At 50.3% G+C, this 24,992-nt stretch overlaps 1 protein-coding gene across 1 annotated transcript in view; it reads left to right on the top strand.

Moving 5' to 3' along the window:
• Positions 1 to 24,992, top strand: part of gucy2f (guanylate cyclase 2F, retinal) — an 85,690-nt gene that overhangs the window by 22,373 nt on the left and 38,325 nt on the right. Inside the window, 6 exon segments of the mRNA XM_038817915.1 lie at positions 9,021 to 9,322; positions 12,222 to 12,576; positions 15,812 to 15,896; positions 16,068 to 16,164; positions 19,428 to 19,562; positions 23,646 to 23,726. Coding sequence (XP_038673843.1) covers positions 9,021 to 9,322; positions 12,222 to 12,576; positions 15,812 to 15,896; positions 16,068 to 16,164; positions 19,428 to 19,562; positions 23,646 to 23,726 — 1,055 coding nt within the window.

The following is a 24,992-nucleotide window of genomic DNA, read 5'->3' as shown; positions in this document are numbered from 1 at the left end:
CTATTTTCTATCTGGTGTTATGGGCCAGGGTTTAGAGAACCCCAAAGTGTATCATGGAGTTCACCTGACCCACAACTTTTAATAGATTGTGGTACGGGGAGCACACGGCCCACTCTACAGGTGTGGTAGAGCAGAAATGGAAAAGTAATTTTTAAAGCAAAACAATGTTTATTCTATGAACTCAAGTTAACCATTTTGAAACACACAGTGAACATCTTAGCAACCATCAATTCAAATACAACCCCAAAGAATACAACACTAAGTAATGATTAAGCTGTCCTTTTAACATTCATAAGACTTAAAAAACCTTCAAAAGCACATTAGGCTTAACTTCGCTACTGAGAACATTTATAATTCTGAATTCACAGGGCAGCACGGTGGCCTAGTGGTTAGCACGGCTGCCTCACGGCACTGAGGTCCCAGGTTCTATCCCGGCTCTGGGTCACTGTACGTGTGGAGTTTGCACGTTCTCCCCGTGTCTGCGTGGGTTTCGCCCCCACAATCCAAAAATGTGCAGAGTAGGTGGATTGGCCACACTAAATTGCCCCTTAATTGTGAAAAAATAATTGGATAATCTAAATTTATAAAAATAAATAAATTCTGAATTCACCAAATGATCCAGAGATGGTCTTTTGATGGCAGAGAGAACAGCAGTACACCTGCTTGGTCTGGCTTCAGCTCCAACACTGAAAGCAAAACTAAAACACACCCTGCAGCAAACAGCCTAAAATGAATGTAAAAATCTGACAGACAACCCAGCTCCACCCACTCTCTGACATCACTGCAGTAGTAAACACCCATTTCTTAAAGGTAACTCTCACTGGTTTGCACCCTGAAGTTATGAAAATCAGCAATGCCCATGCAGAATGTAATGACTGCTCTCGTGGGTTATCAGTGCCAATTGAAGGAGCAAGGTTGATTCACTCTGTGGTCTTTCATTGCCCTATCTTTTTTATATTCTTAAAAATATAGAAACATTTTTAAAAAATCAGCACAGAAGGAGGCCATTCAGCCCAATTTGTCTGTGCTGGCTGAGAAATAATTATTCGGCCTATTCACACTTTCCATTGCTTGGACCATAGTCCTGTAGGTTACGGCACTCCAAATCCATATTCAAGTGTTTTAAAAAATATTATAAGGGGTGATGTATTATAAGTGAGATGTAGACCCCTGTCACCTACTGGATGCAAGAGTTACATATCCCCCCGCACCCTCTAATCCTTCTGTCAATTCCTTTGATTCTATGTTCCCCCATTAACCAATCTGCTAAAGGAAATATGCCCTTCTTATGCACAGTCTTGTGGCTTCTCAGAACATTAATTCACCCCTAAACCTCTTTTATTCCATGAAAAATAGCCCCAGCCTATCCCATCTTTTCTCAAAGCTAAAAGTCTTCAATAAGGGTGGCATGGTGCCACAATGGTTAGCACTGCTGCCTCACAGCACCAGAGACATGGGTCGATTCCAGCCTTAGAGTGGAGTTTGCATGTTCTTACTGGGCGGGATTGTCCGTTGCCCGTGCCGATATCGTAATCGGCGACTGGGCGAAGAATTCCTTCCGACACCCAAATTGTGGGTGGCACTGGTTTGACGCCGGTTTTCTATTCTCCGCCCCCTCCGAAATAGCGTCATTGCGTCGCCGTGCACGTCGTTGGAACGGCATTGGCACGTCATCAGAAGGCCCTCCACTGATGGTCTGCCCCCGATGGGCTGAGTTCCCGTCCGAGCCATGGTGCTGGCCAGGGGGGCTTCCGCGAGGGCTGGAGGGACTTGTGTGGGTAGTCCGTGGGTGGGCAGAGGGTGGCCAGAAGGGCAGTATTAGGCAGGTTGGGTCCATGTTGTACGGCAGGACTGCTGCAGGTCGTCGCCGTGTTCTTACACGGCCACGGACCCGGCCATTCTCAAACCATTTTTGGCGCGGGAGCTGGGGGTTTTACCCGGCGTGGCTGCTGGTCCCCCACCAGTCCCAGGATTGGTGATGGTTCAGCACCGATTTGGGCGTTGTAAATTGCCAGTGTTCCCACGCCGGCGTCGGCACCTAGCCGCAAAATTGGAGAATGCCGCAGCCCACTGTGTCTACATGGGTTCCTCCGGTGCTCCAGTGAAAATGAAAAATGAAATGAAAATGAAAATCGCTTATTGTCACGAGTAGACTTCAATGAAGTTACTGTGAAAAGCCCCTAGTCGCCACATTCCGGCACCTGTTCGGGGAGGCTGTTACAGGAATTGAACCGTGCTGCTGGCCTGCCTTGGTCAGCTTTCAAAGCCAGCAATTTAGCCCAGTGTGCTAAACCAGCCCCTAGCAGTGTCCTCCCAGCGTCCAGAGATGTGCAGGTTAGGTAGATTGGCCACGATCAATGTACGGGGTTATGAGGAGCGGGAGGGGGTGTGGGCCTAGGTAGGGTGCTCTTTCGGAGGGTGGGTGCAGACTCGATGGGCCGATTGTCCTCCTTCTGCACCGCAGGGATACTAATACGCTCATAAATCCCCACTCATATGTGATCACATATTTCCTATAAGGGAGTGAGTTTTTTTTATAAATGTTTTTTATTGGGTTTTTGAACAAAGTATATTTACAGTTATGTACATAGGATAAGAAACATATATATATATTATATATATATACACATATATAGACGAGAAGGGCACACCCAAACATACCAAAGAAAATAAAATAATAAATAGTAAAAGAAAATACAACAAAAAATAAAATAGAATAACTGTTAGGGTATTGTGCACCAGCTCAACAGCAGCAGCTCTGTACACCTGGCAAAATTATTTACAACACATAAGTAGGCAACTGTTGGTGGAGGGGAGACTGGGGAGGTAAATATACATTCAGGTGCCTGAAAAATAATTACAGTGGGCAATACTCGAATGGGTTTGGTGTTGTTGTCGCTTGCTTCTCCTGGATGGATCTCGCTGCCGTCTCGCACTCACCTCCGCTTCTGCCGTTCCTCCCGTTTTTCGTCTTCATTCTCCTTGTTCCCTACTCCTGGAGATGCCATGTTCGTTATTGTATCCCGTGCCTTCCTTCTGGCTCTCATTTCCCTGCGTCCCCCCACCTCCCTGGTTCTCCTCTCTTGTCCCCCCCTCTCCTGGTCTATCTCTCCCTTTCATGCTTTGGCCACTTTACCCTGATTCTTGGCTACCTGGCTATTCTTCCTCTTGTTCGTTGGCCACAAACAGGTCCAGGAACAATTGCGTGAATGGCTCCCACGTTCTGTGGAAGCGGTCGTCCGACCCTCGGATGGCGAATTTGATTTTCTCCATTTGGAGAGATTCCGAGAGGTCGGAGAGCCAGTCTGCAGCTCTGGGTGGTGCTGCTGACCGCCAGCCAAACAGGATTCTACGGCGGGCGATCAGGGAGGCAAAGGCAAGGGCGTCCGCCCTCCTCCCCAGGAATAGATCTGGCTGGTCTGAAACCCCGGAGACCGCCACTTTCGGGCATGGCTCCACCCTCATCCCCACCACTTTGGACATAGCCTCGAAGAAGGCTGTCCAGTACCCAGCAAGTCTGGGGCAAGACCAGAACATGTGGGCGTGGTTGGCCGGGCCTCCTTGGCACCATTCACATCTATCCTCCACCTCCGGGAAGAACCTACTCATACGGGTTCTTGTAAAGTGGGCTCTATGTACCACTTTTAGTTGCATCAGGCTGAGCCTTGCACACGTAGAGGTGGAGTTGACCCTATGCAGTGCTTCACTCCAGAGTCCCCACCCTATCTCAATCCCCAGGTCTTCCTCCCATTTCTTTCCTTTTGCGTCCAGTACGGTGTCGTCCCTTTCTACCAGTCCTTCATACATGTCACTACAGTTTCCTTTGTCTAGTATGCTTGCGTCCAGTAGTTCTTCCAGTAGTGTCTGTCGTGGCGGTTGTGGGTACGTCCTTGTCTCCTTTCGTAGGAAGTGTTTGAGCTGCAGATACCTTAGCTCGTTCCCCCTGGCTAGCTGGAATTTCTCTGTCAGTTCATCCAGTGATGCGATCCTGCCGTCCGTGTATAGGTCCCTGCTGTCAGTGTCCCTCCATCCTGCCCCCACCTTTTGAAGGTGGCATCAGTCAGTGCTGGTGTGAACCTATGGTTGTTGCAGGTGGGAGCTTCGTCCGACATTTTGGTCAGGCCAAATTGCTGCCGCAGTTGGTTCCAGGATTGGAGGGTGGCGCTTTGTCCAGTGCTTTGAAAAAGGCCTTGGGGATGTAGATCGGAATGGATCTAAACAGGAAGAGGAACCTGGGCAGTACGTTCATTTTGATCGTCTGGACTCTCCCCGCGAGGGAGAGTGGGAGTGTGCTCCATCTTTGCAGGTCCTTTTTTACTTCCTCCTTCAGACTGGTGAGGTTCCATTTGTGGATCCCTTTCCAGTCATAGGCTATTTGGATCCCCAGGTAGCGGAATTTGTGTCGGGCTTGTTTAAACGGCAGGCCCTTTAGTGCTGCCCCCCCCCCCCGCCCCCTTGCGGGTGTACTGGGAAGATCTCACTTTTACTCATGTTGAGTTTGTAGCCCGAGAAGGCGCCAAACTCTTTCAGGAGCGCGATGATTCTGTCCATGCTGCTCTGTGGGTCCGAAATGTAGAGGAGCAGGTCATCTGCATAGAGTGAGACTCTGCTCTCTGCCTCCCCTTCGGATCCCCCTCCAGCTTTTTGCTGCTCTGAGCGCGATTGCTAGTGGTTCGATCGCTAGAGTGAACAGTAGCGGGGACAGTGGGCATCCTTGTCTGCTGTCCCTGCGCAGCTGGAAGTATTGGGAGTTGGTGTTGTTGGTCCATACGCTCGCCATGGGAGCGTTGTATAGGAGCTTTACCCAGGAGGTGAACCCTGTTCCCAGCCCGAACCGCTCCAGTACCTCTATGAGGTATTTCCATTCGGCTCTGTCGAAGGCCTTTTCTGCATCTAGGGAGACAATCACCTCTGGTGTTCTCTCCCTGGAGGGGGTCATTATCACGTCCAGTAGGTGCCTGATGTTTGAGGTAAACTGTCTACCTTTGACAAAGTCCGTCTGGTCCTCTGTGACCACCTCAGGTACACAGTCTTCTAGCCTTTTGGCTAGGATTTTGGCAAGTATTTTGGTGTCTGCGTTCAGCAGAGATATGGGTCTGTATGACCCACATTCCGTTGGGTCTTTGTCTTTCTTAGGTATCAGCGAGATTGAGGCCTGTGCTAACGTGGGTGGCAGTGTGCCCCTAGCTAGCGAGTCTGTGAACATCTCCCGCAGGTGCGGGGCCAGTGCTGTCGCAAATTTTTTGTAGAAGTCCGCCGGGAATCCATCCGGTCCCGGCGCCTTCCCCGTCTGCATGGAGCTAATGCTCTCCATGATCTCTCCCAGTGCTAGTGGTGCTTCAAAGCCCCGTTTTCTGCCCTCCCCCACGACTGGAATGTCCAGTCCATCAAGGAACCGTTTCATCCCAGCCTTCCCCGTTAGGGGCTCTGAGGTGTACAGCCCTTGGTAGAAGGCCTTGAAGGTTTTGTTAATCTTTTCTGGTTCTGTTTCTAACGTGCCTCTGGTATCTCTGATTTGTGCAATTTCTCTGGTGGCTGCCTGCTTTCTCAGCTGGTGTGCCAACAGGCGGCTGGCTTTGTCTCCGTGTTCGTATAGGGTCCAGCGTGCCTGGCGGAGTTGGTGCTCTGCTTTCCTGGTGGAGAGCAGGTCAAAGTTCCTTTGTAGATCTTTCCTCTCCGCCAGGAGCTTTACGGTCGGGGCCTCGGAGTATTTACGGTCTACCTCCAGTATGGAGTCGACCAGCTGCTGCCTAGCCGCCCTTTCCTCCCTATCTCTTTGCGCTTTGAAGGCAATGATTTCCCCTCTTAGTATGGCCTTAAGCGCTTCCCAGAACGTGGAGGATGAGACCTCCCCATTTTGGTTGTTCTCCGTGTATTCCGCTATGGCCCGCGATATCCTTTCGGTGAAGGCCTTGTCAGCTAGTAAGGCACCGTCCAACCTCCATGTGGGGCGTTGGGCCCTGCCCGTCTCCAGCCGCACGTCCATGTAATGTGGAGCATGGTCTGATATCACAATTGCGGAGTATTCCACTTTGTCTATCCCCGGAAGCACCGTTTTCCCCACCACAAAGAAGTTAATTCTGGTGTATACGTTGTGTACTGGGGAGAAGAAAGAGAATTCTTTCTCCCACGGGTGGGCGGATCTTCAGGGGTCCACTGCTCCCATCTGTTCCATAAAGTGAATGAGTTCCCTGGCCATGCTTGAGCTTTTCCCCGTTTTGGGGTTTGATCTCTCTGTCTTTGGATCCTGTACACAGTTGAAGTCCCCCCCATGATTAGTCGATGCGTCGCTATGTCCGGGATTTCTGCCATGGTCTTCTTGATGAAGCTCGTGTCGTCCCAGTTGGGTGCGTACACATTAACTAGTACTACCGGTGCCCCATCCAGGGCCCCGCTGACCATGATGTACCGTGCCCCCGGGTCCGTAACCGTCTTTGGCGCCCTAAACATCGTCCTCTTGCCGATCAATATCGCGCCCCCCTCCCCCGACCCTTGTCCGTTAGCAGGAATGGTAGGTTTGTCCCACCCAGCCCTTTCTTACCCGCAGTTGGTCCTGCTCTCTCAGGTGTGTCTCTTGGAGGAAGACTATGTCGGCTTTCATATTTCTTAGGTGGGTGAGGACTCTGGATCTCTTCACTGGGCCGTTGAGTCCTCTTACGTTCCAGGTGACTATCCTGGTGGGGGGGCTTCTGCCCACTCGCTCCTGTGGGATTAACCATACTTACCTGGTGGACGCGCCCCTGTCCTCCGGGGTTTCCCTTTGTTAGGGGGCCGTCCAGGATGGCCGCTGTCGCTGCTCTCTCCATGCGGACAGGTCCCTGCACTCCGGGGTTTCCCTTCGCCCAGGGGGCACCCGCCATGGCCGCCCACTGTGCGTCCGCCACGCGGGTAGTGCCCTGCACTCTGGGGTCTCCCTTCGCCCAGAGACCGTACTGGGTGGGTGCTTGCAGCGATTCCTTGTTTCGAGCCCTTGGTTGTGGCACTTTGTAGCCCTGTTCCTTTTCTAGCCTTGTTTGTCCTTGGAGTGAGTTTTTTCAAAATACTGATACTGTATGAAGGACAGAAATGTGAAGCTGTTGTTCCAATTGCTTCACAGCTCCAGGGTCCCATGTTCGATTCTGGCTTGGGTCACTGTCTGTGCGGTGTCTGCACATCCTCCCCGTGTTCGAGTGGGTTTCCTCCGGGTGCTCCGGTTTCCACCCACAGTCCAAATATGTGCAGGTTAGGTGGATTGGCCATGATAAATTGCCCTTAGTGTCCAAAATTGCCCTTAGTGTTGGGTGAGGTTACTGGGTTATAGGGATAGGGTGGAGGTGTTGACCTTGGGTAGGGTGCTCTTTCCAAGAGCCGGTGCAGACTCGATGGGCCGAATGGCCTCCTTCTGCACTGTAAATGCTATGATAATCTATGATATGATACTGTGACACATTAGTTTTACACATTTAAACAAGGACACAGAAACCACTTATTTGATGCATAAAAAGAATGTTTCTTAAATAATTTTCCAAGTTTATATCCTTCAACTTGATTTTTGTTTCCAGATGTCTTTGTTACTCTGAGCACTATTCTGGGGTAATACAGCTTTAAGAAATAATTTTTAAATAAGCATGTTTCAGTTGCCATATGCAGCATTTCCATTAAGTATTTTTTCATGAACTAGGCCATGTTTTTTTTCCTGATCATCTTCATGTTGTAATCGCTTTAAGAATGTCGTCGGTTGTTAACATTTATTTTGTTCTCACCCTGCCTCCCAACTATTTTCCTTCTTCCTCTGAAGGATTTGACCCCTGCTGAGTCTAGTTCAGTGAATGTCCATTGTATTCCAGTGCCCCATCCAAGTGGTTCTCTGTGAGCCTGAACAATGAGGCTGTTCAATAGAGACGAGAGGGTGAGACGAGTTAATCGCACTGCATCCTGGCCGCATCTGGGCCTAAGGAAGTTCATCCAACAAGGGTGATGGGAAAGCAGTCAATCCCGGACACTGGCCAGATTGTCCCACTTATTCATAGTATTCATAGAATTTACAGTGCAGAAGGAGGCCATTCGGCCCATCAAGTTTGCACTGGCCCTCAGAAAGAGCACCCCACTTAAGTCCACACCTCCACCCTTTCCCCTGTAACCCAGTACCCACCTAACCTTATAGGACACCCACGCACACACAGGGAGAACGTGCAGACGCCACACAGACAGTGACCCAAGCCGGAAATCGAACCTGGGACCCTGGAATTTTGAAGCAACAGTGCTAATCACTGTGCTACCGTGCCGCCCACTTTCCTAGCCTAGGAATGTTGAGGTCAACACTTACTTCAGCTGCGGTTGAGATTAGAATAGTCAGCACAGACCAGAAAATGAAGCTGTGATCTTCTTGCTTTGCAATATTGTTCATTTCCACATAGCCCATTGGGGCATTGGGAACTGTTACCCCTTTGAATGGTTTTATAGACTTTGAAAAAATAAATTTAGAGTGCCCAATTATTTTTTTTCCCAATTAAGGATCAATTTTGTGTGGTCAATTCACTTACTCTGCACATCTTATGGTTGTCAATAGTTTAATAGACATCTGTGTTTTTCTCTAATTCCTGGGAAATGAGCATCGTTGCCCATCCTTAAGCTCCCTTGAGAAAATTATTTGGAGCTGCCTTCTTGAACCAGTGCGGTCCACAGTGTGGAAAAACTCCCACAATGCTGTTGGTAGGGGGCTCCAGGTTTTGACTAAGTGCCAACGAAGGAGCAGCCAATGTCTGTTCAATTTGAGATGGTGTGTGACTTGGAGGGCAATTTTAGAAGGTGGTGGTGTTCCCAAGCAACTATTGCCTTTGTTCTTCTAGATGGTAGAGTTTGTGGGTTTCCAAAGTGCTAATGGAGAAAACTGGGCCTGTTGTTGCAGTACATCAGTGATGATGGAGTGAATGTCTAAAGAGATGTGTGGGCAAGAGATAAAGGCGGATATATTTCTACTGATACTTGTTCAATGCTTTGGCCTTGATAGGTACTGTTAATATGGTTATTTTATATTTCAGTTATTATCATGTGCATGCACTCGGTCCTCATTGGAGGTGAGGAGCAGGCAGTCCTCCTGCAGAAGGCCCATGAGATGGGGTTGACAGACGGGAGGTTTGTTTTTGTACCGTACGACACCTTACTCTACAGTCTTCCTCACAAGAATGTGTCTTACTCCATGCTGAGGAACAACAGCAAGCTGCGATCGGCATACGATGCTGTTTTGACAGTAACAATGGCATCAGAAGAAATGAACTTCTACGAGGCACTCATAAAGGCACAAGAGAATGGGGAAATAACGACATCCCAGCAACCAGAGCAGGTACATGGGCAAAACCCAATGGTCAATTGTTTCTCAGGAAATTAGTCAATGTCCAAACACATAGCTCAAGGTTAGGTGGGCGCAATCTATCTATTGGCAGTGTTTGTTGGGACAGGCTGTAGGAGGTGCCACCGTTGTGGCATGAATGGTAGGCTTTCTCAGAATGAAACAGGGAAAGTCAGAATAACAACCATCACCATTAATGTGTTAGCCATTAAATTGAATGGGTTGGGGGTGTCACGATGCTCACTTTTATCTAGACCTGTTAATCCACCACAACAAGCTGGATTGTCCTTCGCCCCAACTCCACTACCACAGATGTCCATTTCTTCCACCTGACTCCTCCACCTGAGTTGCAGTCTGCAATCCACTCAATGGTTTGCTTTTCATTTTCCTTAAAGGACCCAGACTAAGTCAATCCAGTCATTTCTACTTTCAAAAATACAATGAACAGACTGTTGTATTTTCACAGGAGAGGCTGGAAAAGCTCGGATTGTTCTCCAAGTGCAGAGAGAGTTTCGCCCATAGAATCCCTGCAGTGCAGAAGGAGGCCATTCGGCCCATCGAGTCTGCACCGCCCGTCTGATAGAGCACACTACATAGGCCCACTCACCCCTTCCTATCCCCACGTTAAGGGGCTGTTAACGAAGGTGTTAAAACTCCTGAAGGTAGGGAAAGTGAGGTTGTCAGGAAGGACAGAGATTTACGATAAAGAACCGGTGAGGAGGAATTTTTGTGCGCCTGAAAGAATGGTGGGAGGAGATTCAATAGTAACTTTCAAAAAGGAATTGGATAAATAATTGAAAAGGAAAAAAAATGCAGGGCTCCGGGGAAAGAGCAGGGGTGGGGGTAGGACTAATTGGATCGTTCTTCCAAACAACCGCCACAAGCATGATGGGCTGAATGGTCTCTGTGCATCATTCTTTGATTTGGAACAAATTACTATTCAGATGACATGGTGGTAAATTCATTAGAATTATTTGGGCTAGCTGTGGGAGCTGTGGGAACACACTAACCTTACAGGTGACAGGTTGGCTGTGAGGACCACAGGTCAGGCAGGACCTGACTCAGCTGTGAAGCTCTCCACAGCTGAATGACCTGCTGACAATGTTTCAGCTCATTGTATTGATTCTTGCGGCCATAACTGTCAAGGCCGTAGATATTCCCCAGCCTTGGTTACCCTGAGAAGATGCTGGGGAAGTGCCATCGACTTTGCTCCACTTCAGAGAGCATTAAAGTTAAACCAGAGATGATAGAGTTGGATGTTCTCGTCCCTGGAGGTCACGAGGGTCACAGTTAGGTTTTGAGAGCAACTCTGCAGTTTTCATGGTAATGTTCTGGCGCCAATCCTCAGATTCACTACATTCGATAATGTAACCTATAGGAATATAGCAGGAGGCCATTCAGCCTTTAGAGCCTGTTCTACCATTCAATTAGACCACATCACATCAGTATCCCAACTCCATTTTGCCTGTCTTGCTTCCATATTCATAATATATCTGACTGACAAAAATCTATAGATCTTTTTTTTTATTCTTCTCATTTTCCACTTTTTCATCAGACAACTAACAAAAGGTAACCAACAATAATAAAAACAATAGCAAATCCCCCAATCAGCATCCCCTCCAACATACAATCCCAAACATCACCCCTACATCCCAAATACAAAACAAGAAAGACCAAAAGAGAATCCACTGTCATCCCATACATGGTAAACAATGAACAATCTCAACCCCCCGTAATGTTCGATGGCATCCATTTCTTGAGGATAAACAAAGCCTATGAGTTGTCGAACCCTTCCATCCTCCCCCTCAACTCAAACTTCACCTTCTCGAGCGTCAAAAATTCCAGCAGGTCCCCCCGCCCACGCCGAGGCACAGGGCGGAGAAGCCGACCTCCACCCCAACAGGAACCGCCTTCAGGCAATCAGCGAGGCGAAGACAAAGACATCTGCCCCCGCACCCGCCTGCAGACTGGGCTGGTCCCACACCTGACAATGGCTTCTAGGCATCCTGGTTCGAACCTCACATGCACCACCCCGAGATAACCTTAAAATACCCCCTCCAATTTCAGGCAGGACCAAAACATGTGAAAATGGTTGGCGGGGCTCCTCCCACAACGCTCACACACATCCTCCACCCCCTCAAAGAGTCGGCTCATCCTCGACCTCGTGAGGTGCGCCCTATGCACCGCCTTCAACTGTATCAGCCCCAACCTCACGCACACGGTTGAGGCGTTTACCCTCCGGAGCACCTCACACCACAACCCTTCCTCCATACCCTCCCCCAACTCTTCCTCCCACTTAGCTTTAATCCCCTCCAATGATACATTGTCCTCCCACAGAATCTTCCCATAAATCGCCGACAGATCTATAGATCTCAATGTTGACATTTTTAATTGAGCCCTAGTTTAAGTAGCCTTTTCGAGAGAGAGAGTATTCCAGACTTTCACTGTGCTTAGTGTGAAGTGTCCCAACATCATCCCTGGATAACCAAGCTCTGATTTAAGGTTAAGCCTCCCTGGTTCTGGGCTCCCTTCATCAGAAGAAATAGTTTCTCTCTCTCTGCCCTCTTGGCACTTTTAATCATCTTAAACATCCTAATGAGATCACTGCTTAATCTTCTGTGCTTAATGTAATAGCAGCCTTGTCTTAGCAACCTGCCCACACAATTTAACCCTTTAGCCCCAGTATCAATCTAGCAAACTTTCCATGGTTCAGTTGGCAGCCTCTAGCTTCGCCTGTTAGTCCCAGTACCATAACCGCCAGGATGGCAAACTCAACCCGAGCTATTGCCAGATAAGGTTGAAGTGGAGAGCTGGACTTGTGTTCTGGTTAGCTGTGCGGAAGCCAGATTGCGGTTAATCTTTGCACGGAAATTTAATCCGCTTAACTCCGCAGGTTTCACCTCTCTTTGGAACAATTTACAATGGTGTTTACTTCATTGCTAAGACCATGGAGAACGTTCAGAGAGACGGGCACCACCTCTCGGGGATAACACTCGCCAACTCCACCAAGAACCTGACATTCGTCGGTTTTAATCAGAAGATCGAGACCAACAGCCGAGGTGAAGGGATAGTGAACTATGTCATCTTGGACACCGATGGCAGAAGTCACCAGCTATCGCCCACCTACACTATCGATATGGCCACCGAAACTGTGGAGGGCAGCGGCAAAACCATTCACTTTCCAGGGGGATCACCTCCAGGTGCCGATTCCAGCTGTTGGTTTGACCCAAATGCTACTTGCACAGGAGGTAAGTGCTCAAAAACCCTTATGTTTTCTTTAAAAAGGGCAGCACGGTGGCCTAGTGGTTAGCACAACCGCCTCACGGCGCTGAGGTCCCAGGTTCGATCCCGGCTCTGGGTCACTGTCTGTGTGGAGTTTGCAAGTTCTCCCCGTGTCTGCGTGGGTTTCGCCATCACAACCCAAAAATGTGCAGAGTAGGTGGATTGGACACGCTAAATTGCCCCTTAATTGGAAAAAATTATTGGGTAATCTAAATTAAAAAAAAAAATATCTTCTTAAAAAAAAATTCTCTCCAAGTATCTAAAAGAGCAAGTCAGAGGCTGGGAATTCTGTGGTGAGTAACTCATCTTCTGGCTCCTTAAAGCCTGTCCACCATCAACAACCCGCAAGTCAGGAGTGTGATGGAATACGCTCCACTTGCCTGGATGAGTGCAACAAAACTCCAGATGCTTGCCACTATCCAGGATAAAGCAGCCACTTGATTGGCACCCCATCCACCACCTTAAACATTCACTTCCTCCACCACCGCCGCACTGTAGCAGCACAGTGTGTGCCGTCTACAAGATGCACTGCAGCAACTGACCTAGGCTCCTTCAGCAGCACCTTCCAAACCTGCCACCTAGAAGCACAAGGGCAGTGGATACATGGGAACACCACCACTTGGAAGTTCCCCTCCAAGCCCAATCCTGACTTGGAAATATGTTGCCGTTCCTTCACTGTCGCTGGGTTAAAATCCTGGAAATCCCTCCCTAACAGCGCTGTTGGTGTTCTGACAATGCACGGACTGCAATGGCTCAAGAATGTAGCTCATCAAGGGTAATTAGGGATGGGCAATAAATGCTGGCCGAGCCAGCAATGTCCAAATACCATGAAAGCACAGGAGAACTGAGCAGTTGAGGAAAATACCACAGATACATATTAAGGGGAAGAAAAACAGGCGAGGCAGAAATAAATAGAAGGTTATGGTGGTCGGCTGAGATGAAGTAGGGCAAGAAGAAGCTCACGTACAGCATCAACCAACCCAAGCATGGGCCAGTTGGGCTGAATGACCCGTTGCTGGACATTCTATACAATGCAAAGTAATGAAGAGTGAAGGAGAGGAAGGGCGATTGGGTAGGAGCTGAAAATGGCCTGATCCACTCCTGAAAGAACTGAGGTGGACAATTGTGGTTTCAGTTCGGGATGGACGAAAGGACTGTTCAACTGCGATGGGGAACGAGGCATGACAAGATTGAAAGGCTAAATATCAGCTGTTCACCATTTTAACGTTAGAACATTTATTTTTATCTGAGAATGTGGGTGGTGTTAAGTCTGGGTAAACACACACAATCAGTGTGGTAAATACTTTTATTTCCAAGCCTATTCCTGTCAAAGAACAAAAAAAAACACAAAAGGCGTAACGGCTACAATATTCTTACCATTAACAGGAGAATCACCTAGCGTTCAACTAACTCTACTCATGTCCTGCAATGTTCCCATGGGAATTGCGTATATATTGAATAGAAATGATTTGCAGGGCTATGGGGAAAGTACGGGGGCGAGAGGGACTAATGGACTGCTTTTACAGAGAGGATGGGCTGAATGGCCTCCTTCTGTGCAGCAGGATTCTATGACGTGCTGGCTGGGCCTCTGAGAGCATGAAACTGGAACAGGCAGACATTGGGCTGGATTCTCCATCGCGCCACGCCAGCAGCGCGGATCGTGATCGGGCGAAGAATCGGGTGTCCGGCAGAAATTGAGATTCACGCCGGGCGCCAACGCGACCGCTATGCTCCTGCTGGCAGCAGGGTCGGGATATGCGCCCGTGCGCCAGCTAGCCCAGCAACAGAGTCTCCGGGTCCTCGCGATTCTCCGGTCCTCCAGGCCGGGAAAGAGGACACCGATCACGACTGGTATTTAGCAGCATGGCCCAGACACAGTGGATGTCACTGTGAATCAAGGGGGTAACCCCGAGAGGGAGGGCCGGGTGATTGATTTCATGCCCCCCCCCCCCGGCGCCCCCCGCGATTCTCCCACCCCCGGTCGGAAGAATCGCCACTCGCTGTTTTTCATGGCGACCGGCGATTCTCCGGCCCGGATGGGCCGAGCGGCCTGCCGTTTGCGACCGTTTCACGACAGCGGCAACCACACCTGGTCACTGCCGTCATGAACATGGGCGCCAAAGGCCCGTTTGAAGCTTGTGGGGGGCGGAGAGGGCAGTGAGCACCCCGGCCATGCTCGGGATGGGACTGACCCGCGATCGGTGCCCACTGATCGTCGGGCCGGTGTCTAAAAGCGACGCACTCTTTCCCCTCCGCCGCCCCGCAAGATCAAGCCGCCACATCTTGTGGATCAACGGAGGGGAAGACGGCAACCGCGCATGCGTGGGTTTGAGCCGTCAGCTGTCGTGACGTCAGCCGCGCATGAACGGGTTGGAGCCGGTCAATCTGCGCATGCGTGGCTGACATCACATAGGCGCCGCCGTCGCGTCATTCTCGGTGCTCCGCCTTGACGCAAGCGTCAAGGCCCGGCGGCCGAGAATAACGGAGCGCCGCTCCTAGCCCCCCGGGTGGGGGTGAATACGATGAGAGGAGCGGCCTCAGAGGCCATTGTGAAACTCGGCCGAGTTCACGACGGCCTTCCCGATTTTTCCCGGGAGCGGAGAATTCCGCCCCACATATTTCTCCTTTCACCTACCATGGCATCCTGCATAATGAACCTTGATCCTTCATCTTAATTAACCCCTAGTGAAGATTGGAGAACACTGTTTTGTTGACACACAGACCTTAGGCTCACTCTAACTGGAGGCTGAGGAATCAGTGACCCACGTGGTGGGCTACAGGTCATACCCTGACTGAGACTATTTAATGTACTGATTGGTTCTCTCCTGGGGTGGCACATTGGCACAGTGGTTAGCACTGCTGCCTCAAAGCTCCAGTGACCCGGGTTCAATTCCGGCCTCGGGTGACTGTGTGGAGTTTGCATTTTCTCCCCATGCTTCCTCCGGGTGCTCCGGTTTCCTCCTACAGTCCAAAGATGTGCAGGTGGATTGGCCGTGCTAAATTGCCCTGGAGTGTCCAAAAGGTTAGGTGGGGTTACTGGGTTACGGCGATAGGGTGAAGGTATGGGCATAGGTAGGGTGCTCTTTCCGAGCTCAATGGGCCGAATGGCCTCCTTCTGCACTGTAAATTCCGTAAATTCGGCAAAATTACAGTTTCCAATGCATTAATTATTATTGTGATCCATCTCTCTTGCCTCTCCAGGTATTGAGTTAACAGTTGTCCTAGTGGCTTTTGGGTTCATCATTGCTCTTGCTCTGTTTGGTCTTGGTCTCACCTATGTCATCAGGTAAGATATTTTCAACATTTTATTTGTAGCGAACGTTCGTTGGCTCACGTGCTAGCCGACTCGTCATTGAATCAGAAGCAATGGGTCCAGTTGCTTCTCATGCTGCAGACAGGACACCTCACAGCCTAGGATTGCATTTTGGCGATACAGACTCTAATTCTCTCATTTCAGGCGGAGGGTCCAGCAGATACAGATGGTGAAAGGGCCAAACAAGATCATAATGACCCTCGAGGACCTCACCTTTATCAACCCACAGCTCAGCAAAAAGGTTGGTGTGTTTCTCTGAATTGGGGGGGGGGGGGGGGGCGGAGGGGGGCTCACAGTGCTTTCCATCGTTGTTCAGGAAAGAATGTGAACATGTTATACATTGAATGTACAGCATGGAAACAAACCACTTGGCCCAACTGGCCCATGCCATTGCTTCTTTGCGTTAACAAAATAAACTAAATCAAGAAATTGTGGGATAAATTAAAATGTAATTCCTGAGTTCTTCAGTCACACAAATGGCCATAGACTTCAGCGGGAGCTCAAGATCCCACTGGCAGCCAATGATGAGCTGCCTCTGCCACCAGAAAATTCGTTTGGGGGGGGGGGGGTGTGGGTGGGGATAACATATCCAGCCTTGGAGTAGGAGTCATTGATGTGGGTCATCAGTGCAAATACTAAGAATGAAGGAAGGAGGATTAGACTGTTTTCCTGGATTCAATATCCATCCCTGGTAGGTTATTCTGCAACTCAACCAGTGTTGAAGTGATAGACTTCTGTCCCACTCACTTCTCATTTATTAAATCCCTGGGTTATGGATTCTTTTCCACAGTTTGGACGGATCTTGTCCAGTCCCATCATAATCCTTGCGATAAAGGGAGCTGGATTCTCCAATAATGGGGCTATGTCCCCACGCCAGCTTCAAAACGCAGGCACGTCATTCTGGACTTTCCTGAAGAAAGTCCAGAGGGATTCTCCAATTTGCAGGGGGCTAGCAGGGCCCCTGAGTGCTTCTCGCAGCTCTGCTTGCCGACACGGGGCCCCGCACTCCTGGTCGGGGGTCTGTGCATGCGCACGGCGGCCCATGGCGGCATGGCGGACCCGTATCGTGGACCATGATGGGAGAAGTAGGACCCCCCCCCCCCGAGATTGTGCCACCCGATCGGTTGCTTGGCCGTCCACGAGGCCCCACCCCCGGTGAAGGATCCCCCTGCCCCCCACCAGGGCAGCCGCGGACTGAGTCTGCAGCCGCCACCGGCAGTTCTCGACAGGCAAAACGTGGTTAGAACCACGCCGTCGGGAACTCGGCCAGTTTTCATCGCCGCAGGGGCCTTTGTCAATGGTCCCCTACCCACGGCGCATAGACCACGCGCACACGCGCGATTCGCGGCGATTCTCCGGGGGCTGGCAGCGGCGCCGCGCCGGATTTCGGCGTCAATGCCCATTCTCCGCCCGCCCCCCCCCCCCCCCCCCCACCCCCCCACCCCCGCGCTGATCGCGATTTTGCCGCGAGGGCTCGGAAAATCCCGCCCAGGGATTCCCAAGCCAGATAGCGAAGTATGGAATGAGACACAAATCCTTGTAAATAAAGTTCCTTCATTTAAAAAAGGGAACATTATATAGGAGAGACATTACATGTGGGAGATGGTGGCATCGAGGTAATGTCACTGGGCTAGTAACCCAGGGGCCCAGGTGAATGCTCTGGGGGTCACATGTTCAAACCCCACCACGGCAGCTTGTGGAATTTAAATGGATAAACCTGGAACTATAAAGATAGTCACAGTATTGGGGGATCAGGGCTGGATATGGGCTGGTTTAGCTCACTCGGCTAAATCGCTGGCTTTTAAAGCAGACCAAGGTTCGATTCCCGTACCAGCCTCCCCGGACAGGTGCCGGAATGTGGCGACTAGGGGCTTTTCACAGTAACTTCATTGAAGCCTACTCGTGACAATAAGCCATTTTCATTTTTCATTCCATTCATCATGAAACTATCATTAATTTGTCGTCAGTGTCAGGGTGGCAGCACCAAGGTGCCAGCTGGGCAGTGCCAAGGTGCCCAAGTTCCAGGGGGAGGGCCAGGGAGCTACCCTGCACCGACCCTGACCATCCAAGGGTCTCCGATGGCCCGGGAGACCCCCCCACCCCCCGGGTGTCACCCCGCCTGGTCCAGGTTTGTGTGGGCCAGTATTGATCGGCGCCTGACTGCAGCCTCCCTGGGGAGCCCGGTGAATCGAGGGTGGCCGGTGGACCCCACGCAGGGTAGGTCTCAAGTAGGTTTAAGACCTACTTCAGCGCGAGCCGTTTGGTCCCAGCCCTTTTGGGCAGAGCTCCGATTCCGATGCTTCGCGGGACTTAGGTGAATCCCACGAGCACGCAGGCCAGAGAATCACACCCTAAGTGGGAAGTTCTTTCAAGGAGCCAGTACCGGCAGGATGGGCTGAATGGCTTCCTAATGTGCCGTACGATTTTATGATTGGACCTTAATGTTCCAAAGCTGCAGCATCTGTTACCTTGTGGAGTGGGTAGACTAGGTTAACTGGCTCCTGATTACTTTCTGCACATTTTGTGTGTTGAAGGGCGAGCTGCTGATTACTAGTAGCTGTGGTCGGTCACAGTCTTCCAATAACGTTTTTGCACAGAGACCCGCTGGAAGATCAGGAGGATTAGGATTTGTGCACGAGGAGGCGGATTACAATGAGATGGGAGCAGCTTCTCAGGAGTTTGATCTTGTTCTTTTATTCATGCCTGACTCACAGAGAAAGCCATCATTGCCCAGTCTACACAGGGACCCGCACAAGCACAAGAATGAACATAGGAACAGCAGGCCATTCTGCCCCTCAAACCTTTCCCGCCGCCATTCAATGAGATCATGGCTGATCTTTGGCCGAACTCCATATTTGGCCCATATCCCTCAATACCTTTGCTTAAGAAAAATCTGTCTATTTCAGATTTAAAACGAACATCTGTTCTCGCTTCACCTGCTGCTTGCGGGAGAGAATTCCAAACCTCTACCACCCTCTGATTGAAGATGTTCTTCCTAAGATCGCTGCTGAACGGTCTGGCCCCTAGTTTTAGAATCTCCAACCAGTGGAAATAGTTTATCTTTATCTACCCTGTCTTTTCTTAAGCAGATCTTATGGGATTGACCGAGTGCCTGAGCGACCACCAACAGGGTACAGCATCTAAGTGGGTGTGGCTCTGGGGATACATGGGAACGGAGTAAGGATTCTAACACTCCAGAATTGTCTTGGATTTTCCAGAACTGAGTGATTAATCACCAGGACGCTACTCAGAGTCACACAGCATTCCAACACCGGCACATATTGGCTGTTCTCCTGTTGTCGCTGGGCCACTATCCTGGAATTCCTAACAGCACAACAGTAGAACCTCCGCCACATGGACTGCAGGGGTCCTAGAAAGCAGATCACCCGTCACCATATCATGGTGGAATTTGGAATGGACAATAAACGTTAGCATTGCCAGCTGTACCCCCGCGCTAAGGGTTAATTGTTCAAAAATTGTGTTTCATTTTCCTTCTCAATACAGAAACTAAACCTGGATGAATTGAGTGATGGAAGAAGCGTATCCGAGCGGAAAAGTCTAAAATCTGGGATGCATTCCCTGTCTGGAAAAAGCCTCACAGCAGTAAACCACGAGAACTCAAATGTAGCGTTATACGAGGTAAAATCCTTCTGCTCACGAGGAGTTGGTTGCATGAAGTTTACAGTGCTGTTTAGGGACATTTATTTCACAGTAAAACAAGTCATGGGTGATATCGCCTGATATTAGCTGGAATTCTGCAATGAGACGAGAGATAAGCCTATCATAGAATCATAGAATTTACAGTGCAGAAGGAGGCCATTCAGCCCATCAAGTCTGCACCGACTCTTGGAAAGAGCACCCTACCCAAGGTCAACAACTCCACCCTATCCCCATAACCCAGTAACCCCACCCAACACTAAGGGCAATTTTGGACTCTAAGGGCAATTTAGCATGGCCAGTCCACCTAACCTGCACATCTTTGGACTGTGGGAGGAAACCGGAGCACCCAGAGGAAACCCACGCACACACGGGGAGGATGTGCAGACTCTGCACAGACAGTGACCCAAGCCGGAATCGAACCTGGGACCCTGGAGCTGTGAAGCGATTGTGCTATCCACAATGCTACCGTGCTGCCCGTATCAGAGCTCACTATTACTAAGAAATACATTGGACTGCACTTTCTGTGATCCATCTGTGTATGGTTAAATTGTAGGAATCAATAGTTTTCACTTCCAATTCCCCTGTTCCTCCACAAGCTTCTCTATAACTGTACCGAGAAACACAGCATTCCAGTACATGGGAAGCTGTTCAGTTGTGGTACCTAAATTATGCATACTCATTACAGACTCCAGAAATACTCAGGACTTGTCCATTCAAGTGTAAGTGAAGATTTAATTGCTTGGTTAGTCTCCATCGTTGCCTCTCTGGACTCAAAATGAACATTTACAAGTGTAGAGTCTCATTCCTTTACATAGATCTCAGATTCAAAGTTGAGCGTGCTGTGTCAAAATGAACCCAACCTTCCTGTGATAAAGATTGGACAACTGCAGATGTGTTGAATAGCTGCTTCTGTTCCTCACCCTCACTTTAACTTCAGATAATATTTTGGTAGTCACGTTTTTCTGCACCCTTATTAATCCAGCATAATGGTTCTAAAGCTTTGGTCGGCAGATTCCTGTGATGTGACGTTTCTCTCGAGACGTTTCGCGGGGGACCCATGAAATAATGTGAAACTTCTTACTGAGTAAGGCTGCCTTTCGATTTGGCGACAGCCCAGGGGACCGTGATCAGGAGCCACAAAGGGAGGGTGGAATTTTACAATATTAATATTTTCAAAGTATGGTTCCTGGTGAGAAAACTGGAGAAAACTGGGGCAGCAGGGTAGCATGGTGGGTTACGGGTATAGGGTGGATACGTGGGTTTGAGTAGGGTGATCATGGCTCGGCACAACATTGAGGGCCGAAGGGCCTGTTCTGTGCTGTACTGTTCTATGTTCTAGAATCCCCCCCCTCCCAATGGCGCCTTGCCTCCTCTGCAGGGCGCTGGTCTTGGCCATGTGCAACCACACGTTGACGTCCATGGCTATTAAAAGAACTGCCACCTCTGCTCCCGGTGGTGTTATGTAGGGGTAGACGTGCACACGGTGACTCCCACTGGAGTACTGCACGTTTTGCCATTTTCTCTTAGTTTAAGGGAGTATTTTCTTTTGAAAACCCACAAAATTAATGGTACGAGGGTCTTAGATAGGTGAAATACCCAGAAAAGCCATGGGATTCAAAGCCAGACAGGAGAAGTTGGTCGACACAATCGGACGCCTCTCAGAGTTCGCCGGCAGTAAAGATGGCGGAGGCAGCCTCCGGCCACTCCACTGACGGCCGAGATGCTCTCGAGTACCTTGGCGAACGAATTCGATAAGCGTCGGCGGGTTGTGTCGAAGGACCTCCGCAAATCGACATAGGAGACCTTGGCCCCCTCCGAGTGGCTCTGGAGAAGAGCAACGAAACCAGGAATGCGCACGGAGCCACAATAGAAGACATGGAAGTAGCTTTTTCTAGACATCGTGATCAGATTGGCTCACTGGAAGCTGAGATGTCTCTGGTGACTGAAGCGAAGAAATTGCTGAAGGCCGAGGTAAATGATTGAGAGAATCGGTCCAGGAGGCAAAACGTTCGAATTGTGGGGCTGCCGGAGGGGATGGAAGGTCCAACGCCCGCGGAGTACTTTGCAGAGATGTTCGGCAAGATGGTGAGGGAGGGTGGATTCACGTCCCCTCCTGAGTTGGACCGAGCCCACCCTACACTCCGGCAGAGGCCTCATCCTGAGGACCCATCACGTGTGGTAATAGTGAAGTGCCGTAGCTTCAAAGAGAAAGAGCGGCTTCTGAGATGGGCGAGAGGGCTTTGTGACTTCAAATGGGAAGGGGAACGCAATCAGGTTTTACCAAGATGCGGGAGGGGAGCTGGCAAAGAAGAGGGCTGCGTTCAACAAAGCCCAGGCTGCCCGAGTGGAGCCCGATTCAGTGTGGTGTACCCGGTGATGTAAGAGTGACTTTCAAGAGAAAGGACTATTTATTGGATGTGCCAGGCAGACAGATTCCTTTGTAAAGAAACACGGGTTGGATGGGATGTTATTGAGGTTTTTGGGTGTTGGAGACGGACATGCTGACGTGATTTGCTGTTCCGATTGTCCCTGCCACCCACAAATGATAGAATGGGTTTCCTGTCATGAAAGGCGAGGAACCCCATTAACCACACATTTACATCACATTAGCAGCGTTCCCCATTGTATTATTCGCCCCACATGAGGAACGTCATGTCAGCAGGGCGATTACAAGTTTGGACCAATGGGGGCCTGACGAATTGTCACCACCAGGGTCGGACAGATAGGTATAGCTCGTGGGGGGGAGAGGCATGCCCGGGCAATTACCCTGGTAGTGCTGTGGGGGTCCTGAGTCCGTGGGGGTTCCTGTATCCATGGGGGGGGGGGGGGGGGGGTGTCCGTTGGTGGGGGAGGAGGTGATTCCACGGTGACTTTGTCTTTTTGGTTTTATTTTATTTTGGTTGGGGCACCCTTTAAAAAGAGCCAAGGTTGCTGGCGGGCAGGATCATTCGGAGTCCGCCCTGCCAGCTCGCCGTGGTGGGAGCCGCCCCTTGACTATTGTTTTGCTGAATGTTTGGAAACATGGCCGGAAAAGCCAGGTGGTGGCCACTCTCCGCTTCCCCCACCTCAGACAACACTTTGGGTAAATTTTCCAATTCCTCGCAGCGCTGAGGGAATTGTCACGGGCAGCACGGGCAATTTAACGGACCATTGAAAGGTCCGTTAACCTCAGGTGGGAATTTCCTGTCTTCGGGCGGGAAAATCCCGCCGTGAGAAAATTCCGCCAATCATCATCTCTGACACCTACCCGACCCTGTTGACTGTGCAGCTCAGTAGCCAGTGGTTTTGCTAATTACTGCTCTGTAATTGGTCTATAAGATTTCTGCTCGTTAGAAGTGTTAGCATTGGATGTATGCCATTGCTGCTCATTAGTTGTGTGTGTTTACCATTGAATCTATAATTGCTAACTCTTTTTCAGCTGGGGGTTGCAGTGGTCACTGAACTAGTAATCCAGAGACCTGGGTCCAAATCGCACCAGGGCAGATGGACAAATAGGGTGGCACGGTGGCACACTGGTTAGCACTGCTGCCTCACAGCGCCAGGAACCCGGGTTCAATTGTCTGTGCCGAGTCTGCATGTTCTCCCCGTGTCTGTGTGGGTTTCGTCCGGGTGCTCAGGTTTCCTCTACAGTCCAAAGATGTGCGGGCTCGGAGAATGGGCCGTACCGAATTTGCCCCTCAGTGTTCAAAGAGGGTGGGGTTACGGGGATACGGACTGGGCCTAGGTAGAATGTTCTTTCAAGAGAGTCGGTGCAGACTCGATGGGCCGAATAGACTCCTTCTGCACTGTAGCAATTCTAAGATTCTTCTATGATTCTATGAAATTTGAATCCAATGAAAATCTGGAATTGAAAGTCTAATGATGACTGTGATACCATTGTCAAAAAAACCCACCTGGTTCATCTTTAGGGAAGGAAATCTGCCATCCTTACCCGGTCTGGCCTATATGTGTCTCCAGACCCACAGCAATGTGGTTGACTCTTCAATGCTATAAGGTGATGGAGATTATTCTCATTTTGATTGGTTTTTCACCATGTGAAATGTATGTTTGTTGTTTAAACAGGGGGATTGGGTCTGGCTCAAGAAATTTAACCCTGGAAGTATCTGTGATGTTCAGAAAGCTACAACCAAAATACTGAAAAAGGTAAATCCATGGACGCAGGGGCACGCATCCACAATTTCAGGTCTCCACAGATATTTAAGAATTCCCGTTCTTGCGCTCAAATCTCCCCATGGCATCGCTACCCGCTATCTTTGTCACCTCCTCCAGCCCCACAATCCTCTGTGCTTCTCCAAATGTGCCTACAGGTACGTGAATTCGGAACAGTGAGTGTGCAGGTACAGCAAGTGATTAGGAAGGTAAATAGAATGTTGTTGTTTATTGCAAGGGGAATTGAATATAAAAGCAGGGTTATTTTACAATTGTGCAGGGTGTTGGTGAAACCATATCTTGAGTGCAGTGTAGAGTTTTGGAAAGGATATGCCGGTGTTGAAGGCGTTGCAGAGGAGGCTTTCTAGATTGGGACCTGGAATGAGTGGGTTACGTTATGAGGATCGGTTGGACAGACTGGGCTGTTTATCACTGGAGTTTAGTAGAGTCAGGGATGACTTGATTGATGTAGCTACAATCCTGAATGGTATTGATAAGGTTGCCATGGAAATGGTGTTCCCTCTTGAGGGTGAATCCAGAATGAGGGGGGCACGGTTTTAAAATTAGGAGTTGCGCTTAAAGGACAGAGATGAGGAGAATTTTTTTTTCTCTCTGAGGGTTGTTCAACTTTGGAACTCTGGGCGCAATTCTCCGATCGCGGGACAGAGCGTCCACGCCGTCGCGTTTCATGACGCGGGCAGTAGCAATTCAGGTCCCCACAGGGGCCAGCACAGCGCTGGAGTGGTTCACGCCGCTCCAGCCTCACTTCCTGGCGTGTACTGGGGGCGGCGCCAACCTGCGCATGCGCAGTGGCGATGTGCCCACCCGCGCATGCGCAGTGGCTTTACGGAATGCGGCGGCCCCGACGCAACATGGCGCGGGGGTTCTGGGGCCGGACGCGCAACAAAGTAGGCCCGGGGGGGGGGGAAAGAGGCCGGCCTGCCGATCGATGAGCCCAAATCGGCCAGACTCCCTTGGAGGCCCCCCCCCCCCCCGGGGATGGAGGCCCCCCCCCCCCCCCCCGGGGATGGGCTCCCCCTCCTCCACCAGGCCGCCCCCCGACCCTGCGCGCAGAGTTCCCGCCGGCAGCGACCAGGTGTGGACGGCGCCAGCAGGACTTTGCTTTTTCCGTGCGGCCGCTCGGCCCTTCCGGGCCGGAGAATCGGCGGCCTGGCCTTGTACAGTAGCCCGCGACCAGCGCCACGCCAACCGCACTGGCGCAAATGGCGGTGATTCTCTGCACCTCGGAGAACTGGCGTC

This window comes from Scyliorhinus canicula, chromosome 14 (genome assembly GCF_902713615.1).
Source record: "Scyliorhinus canicula chromosome 14, sScyCan1.1, whole genome shotgun sequence".
NCBI classification, from domain to species: Eukaryota; Metazoa; Chordata; class Chondrichthyes; order Carcharhiniformes; family Scyliorhinidae; genus Scyliorhinus; species Scyliorhinus canicula.
This window is presented reverse-complemented; position numbering and strand designations above follow the sequence as displayed.